Source organism: Leucoraja erinacea, chromosome 1, assembly GCF_028641065.1.
Source record: "Leucoraja erinacea ecotype New England chromosome 1, Leri_hhj_1, whole genome shotgun sequence".
NCBI classification, from domain to species: Eukaryota; Metazoa; Chordata; class Chondrichthyes; order Rajiformes; family Rajidae; genus Leucoraja; species Leucoraja erinaceus.
This window is the reverse complement of record NC_073377.1, coordinates 84,268,560-84,274,559: the sequence shown is the minus strand read 5'-3', so window position 1 is coordinate 84,274,559 and position 6,000 is coordinate 84,268,560. Positions and strand designations below refer to the sequence as shown.

General features: G+C 40.1%; 1 protein-coding gene across 2 annotated transcripts in view; it reads right to left on the bottom strand.

The window, feature by feature from the left end:
• Positions 1–502: 502 nt before the first annotated feature.
• Positions 503–6,000, bottom strand: part of dhx15 (DEAH (Asp-Glu-Ala-His) box helicase 15) — a 117,684-nt gene continuing 112,186 nt past the window's right edge. For both annotated transcript variants that reach the window (XM_055638195.1, XM_055638204.1), the window contains exon 14: positions 503–1,173. In XM_055638195.1, coding sequence (XP_055494170.1) covers positions 1,056–1,173 — 118 coding nt within the window. In that variant the 3' untranslated portion in view covers positions 503–1,055. The remainder of the gene's footprint in view (positions 1,174–6,000) is intronic.

Sequence of the window (6,000 nt, the reverse complement as noted above, 5' to 3'; positions counted from 1 at the left end):
CACATCCAAGGACATGCAGGAGAGGTTTATTGTCCTCTGGTGTGTAGCTGAACGGTAGAATCTGGTGTTATAAAGGGATTGTGGGAATATACAGAATACTGTCCAGGGAAAATGATCGGGGAGATGGGGTTGCTCTGCGAGTCATCATAGGGCTAATGGCCTCCTTCATTGCCATAAGTAAATATGGATCTTTGAGATGTTCCACACAGAAAATTAGGAATCTGTGCATATTTGAGACCCAGATACTCTTGGACTTTGCAGAAATCAGACAGAAGAATCGAGATGGGGGAGAATCACCCTGGGAAGATCGAGTTGGGAAATTAAGAGTTAATCTTACTGAATGATACAGCAGGCTCAAGAAGCTGTGCAGACTACTCGTGCTCTTATTCCTAGTATCATCTGTACTCGACTCCCAAGAATAGACCAACTTACTTGAACAATGGAGAGAATCATGTAAATTTTCTTCAAATAACTTCTTCCAAGAAAACACTTTACACAAAAAAATTTGTCACTATACCTTTATTTAAGTCAAAAATTGGTTGGGAAAATTCAGGTGCCTACATATGTAAGTTTTCCATGTTCTTTGAGTCGCTACAACTTTCTATTAAGAATGTCAACATGGGCAGAATCATGCAGTATGTGGTTGAGAAGTACATACTTTAATCGGCAACTCTGAATCACTATGAGAAATTCAGACAATATTGTAATAATGATGAAACTTTAAAAATTAACAGTTACAGCATTATTCTGAAACCTTTGCCCACCCCAACCCATCAAAACCCAACAGGGTCTATGACAAAAGTCAACATAACAATAAAAAAAGCCACATAACACCAGCAACATACTATGTTGCTCAACAGAGTGTTACACAACCTGCCATAAACAAGGATTCTTTTAAAAAATAAAAGTGAGGAATTGTCCATCCACTTGAAAGAAAACATCCAAAGGTTTTCTTGAATCGACAAATTAAATTTGTTATATTTGGGCAGAATTTGAAGTCCATATTTCTTCAATATGAAATCTGCATTTGCCTGGTCTCCTACATTAACATAACTTCAATATTGAGAATATTCCTTTGACTGAAGTTTGCCAATAATGCGTTCCAGTTGTCTTTTGGCTTCACACTGAGGAAAGTTGCCCATTTCGTAGTATTGAGGAGCTATCTTCACTAACCTATTAGGACAGAAAGTACACGTTACTATTGTTGATTACATACACACCTGAAAATATTGCAATCAGATTAGAGGCAGAACAAACTAAAAACACTGCCATCTCATGGATACATGGAAGACATTTTCCAAATTGTCCAATCCTCTTGATATTTGCAGCATGAAAATTATTGATGAAAACGGAACATAGCAAGCAATGAAAATCAAAACAAAACTTAAATAGGAATGCAATAAAATACCAGAGAAAAATAGAATACGTATTTTACAGAAAGTAGTCTTAAACTCACGTGAGTGCAATGTTTGCACAAGCACTGCCCAACGTAGGCACCCCAAGTAGTGAGGAAGAACACAAGAGATAGGTCAGGTGAAAGTCACAAAGCCCCCTTAGTCTGCCCCATCATTCAACATGACTGTGCTGGCCACAACTACTCTTCTCTGTCTATGCCCATAAAGGTTTTTCTATCTTCCAAATATTTTTATCTAGCTCCATCTTGAAGATATCCGATGGCCTGGCCTCCAACAAATCTTAGCAACAGAGAATGCCAGGGATTCACTACCCCCAGAGAGGAAATTCCTACGCATCTTAGTTTTAAATGTCCAACCCATTTACTTGGTAACATGGATAGGTGACATTTCGGGTTGAGACACTTCTTCAGTCCCCTATCCATGTTCTATAAAGATGCTACCCGATCTACTGAGTTACTCCAGCATTTCGTGTCCCTTTGAGTATTAACCAGCATCTGCAGTTCTTTGTTTCTACCCATTTACTTTGCAGCAGCATCCCCCCCATTCATGACTCCTGGAAGTGAAACATCTACCCTGCCAAGCCCCCTTGCTATCTTACATTCAAAACGGCACCCAAACATTGCCATGTGATTAACTACCTCACTTTCTTACATTAGCAAATATATGTGCAGATCCCAAGCATAACAAAATCGCAATTAAAAAGTGTGCATTACATTAATTTCCTAAAGTTGATTGATCAGAATAAGTATCCTACACCCTGTGAATTTTCATCATGGAAAGACTGTTCATCGTGAAGTTGAAATTGGTACATTCTGTCCAAACCTCTTGCATTGGGGGTGGGGAGTTAAATGGTTGACAAATGGTAGATCCAGCAGGCCTTGGCAGACCGAGCACAAGTGTTCAGCGAAACGTCGACTAGTCTATGCCTGGCCTCGCTGATGTTGGGACAATCGCATCAGGAGCATCGCATACAATACATAAGGTTGGAAGAGGTGAACATGTCTCGGCAGAAAGGGCTCCCTAGATGTGTAGAGTGATGGGACTGGTGTTATACCTCCAGCAGTTGTATGGGAAAGTGCCGCGGCAGGGTTGAATGGGGAGAAATGAACGAGCCAAGGAGTTGCAGACAGAAATCTCGGTGGAAAGGGAGAACGGGATGATGTGACACGACTCATATGGGGATCACTTTGGCCCCATTTCCAGCAATCTGCCATCTCTTGTGTCATTATTACTTTATTTTCTGGTTTGTAGTCAGCATGCTATTAATTCTGCCACCTGCCTCTCATTCCATGTGCTGTGAGCTTTGTCATGAATCAACCTCATGAAAATCATATTACATTTACTCTGTGACTGCTTCCAAAAGTGCCAGTGCTGATCATACAATATTCCCCTTTGAAAGCAGATTTACAGATGTCTATAGTATTACATTTTTGAATAAAGATTCTATTATCTTTCCTATCACTATCATTAAACACTATGGTCTGGACCCCATCTGTCTCCATTTATACATATACAAACTGAATTAGTTGTCTACCAGTCTCTCATTGCCTGAAAATTTAGATCTTTCCTCTCAATCTTGTGTAATTAATCATATTAATGGCTTGGATGTTTCTCTATCTGGTTCGTTTCAATCCCTATTCTAAATTCAGCAACAAATTCCCTCTTTAGATTTCTCTCTCACATTAGATAAGGAGTCCCAAAACACACCAAGTACTTTCTCTCATTCCTTCCTCCTCTTGTCTATTGATCCAAAGATGATGAAAGTCTCTGGACGATTGTTCTAATTATTTCATATTTAGTGGTTAATTAATTCTGGAAGTTTCTATCAAATGGAAATGCATGCTGAATCTGGTAAAATATGAATATGGTTACAATGGTCCATGAAAGTCAGTAACTGAATACCAATTAATTGACTACTTTATAACTGAAATGTGTTCGAGGAAATGTTGAGAGGGATATGGACTAAACGCAGACAAATGGAACTCGCTGAGGGGATACCTTGGTCGGCATGAATGTGTCGGGCCAAAGGGCCCGTTTGCTGTATGACTACAACATACAGTGCAGGAGTTGATATTTATAGGTAGTACCAGCATAGTTTAGTTTAGCGATACAGCATGGAAACAGGCCCTTCGGCCCACCAAATCCATGCCAACCAGCAATTCCCGTACACTAACCCTATCCTACACAACATGGACGATTTACAATGTTACAATTTTTACTGAAACTAATGAACCTACAAACCTGTATGACTTTGGAGTGTCGGAGCAAACCGAGCACCCAGGGAAAACCAACGTGGTCACGGGGAGAACATACAAATTCTGTACAGACAGCACCCGTAGTCACGATCGAACTCGGGTGGCTGTCGCTGTAAGGCAGCAACTCCACCCTCAATTGTCTGATCATGTATTCTATTCTGATCCAGTATTCAGTAATAATCGCTCTCAAAACTAGGACGTTAGAGTAGGTGGTCTGCTTCCTCCCTTATGCACCTCTAAAATAAAGTGAGGGGATTGATTGTGCTTTTAATTCAGATGTGGAAAAGTCACACAATAGTCTAATGATAAATCTTTCCCTGCTTAAGAGAAATCTGGGTACAACTCCCACTAAAGCAAATCTGCATCTGTTTATAGACGTCTTGTTTCCGCATAGATTTCCCATATAATACAAATATGCATCAACCTCACTCATGAATGGAAGAGAAGAATTAAGAGACGAGTCTTGATTTGGATATTGCTTCAAGTAGGGAGAAATTAGTTTCACTTAAATATTTCAGCCTTTATATATCCCAATAGCTTGATACAGAGCGGAAACAGGACTTCCTGGCCCACCGAGTCTGCGTCAACCATGCACTAGCACTATCCCACGCATTAAGGACAATTTTACAATTTTTATCGAAGCTGATTAACTGACAAACCCGTGCATCTTTGGAGTGTGAGTGGCAATCGGAGCACTGGAAACTGTAGTGTGGATGAAAACCTACAGAGAGATAGGTCTCCGTACAGACAGCACCTGTAGTCAGGATCAAACCCAAGCCTCTGGAAAGTAACAATTCTACCGCTGCGTCACCCAGCTGTTTTGAATTCAGCCACAGGTAAAGATAATTTCTAAAAGTGCTTTATAATCACCCACCATATTTAAATGCCTAAATCAGTTAATTGCTCAAAGTTCATGCAACCACTCCCGCACTGGGAGATGGGATGACTATGGGAACTTTGCCCACTGGTTGGACTTGGACTGGGTGGGTCAAATGGCCTGTTTCCACATTCTGTATAATTCTACAACTTTTTGCCTGGTTTTGTTCCAGTAAATCTACACTGCACCTCTTATGACATATTCTTCATGAGATGAAGTGACCAAAACTGAAGACATTACTTTTGCAGATCTGTTTCTTGCCGTCTGCAAAAATTAAATGCCATGACTTTTGTTACATGCTTTGGTGATCTTTCTCTGCATAGGTTCCCCACTGCAGCCACATCATTGTCAGGTCTGTGGATAAACACTCATGAGCCAGCTATCCTTAGGTCTTCCTTAGTTCATTTGCTGTTGCTGTCTGATCACCCTTTTGCTGATGTCTCCTCTTTCGACAGCTGTAATTGCATCTTTTTTCAAGCAAATGCTATTCCATCTTTTCCAACCCCCTTTCAAATAGCCGATAAAAGATTTAAATATTCCAGGGTCTGACAAGGTGACAAGGTCTGACAGTGAAATTACCATCACATCATATCCTTCAAAACAGGATTTGCTAAATATTCATTTTTTTTAATGGTTCAGACATTCTTGTACACACATGGTCTGACTCTATGCTTTGCCCACGTTTGGATAGATTGCTTTCAAACGTGATCAAAAATATGATCATAGAACCAGAGTGTTGTAGAAAACAGAAACAGGCCTTCAGCCCACCCTATTGCCAATCAACATGTCCCATTTGTCTACATGAGGACCGTATCATTCTAGATCTTGCACATTTAAGTGCCCTTCTAAATGCCTTCAAAATGATGTACATGTATCCGATTCCATCACCACCTCTGGCATTTTTCCACATATCAACCACTGAAAAAAAAAAACATTGCCTTTGGATCCCCTTTATATTTCTCGCCCATCACTAAACATATTCCCTCTTGTTTTTAATACCCCTACCAAGGGAAAAATAATTTGGATATCTACCATATGCATGCCACTCATAAATTTGTACACTTTTATCAGCTCACCTGGCAGCTTCATTCACTCCAGGGGAAACAAGTCCAGCCTACCCAACATCTCCCTGTAACCAAAGTCCTCCAATACAGACAGTATTCGGGTAAATCTCCTCTGCACCCTGCAGCACAATCGCGTCCAGGACGGCTCACAATGCCTCAAGTACAATCTAACCAATGTTTTGTGTAATAACATCGTAAATTCTCTGCCCTGACCGATGATGGCACGCACGACATACGTCTTCCTCACTATCCTCTCTATATGACGAGTAAATGCAAGTTCTTTAACTTACTTCTTATCATTTATTTTAAATATCCATTCAGGTTTTATTTACATTATTATTCTTTTCTCCTCTCTTACAATTACTAATATACACTTGCATTCACCTTGT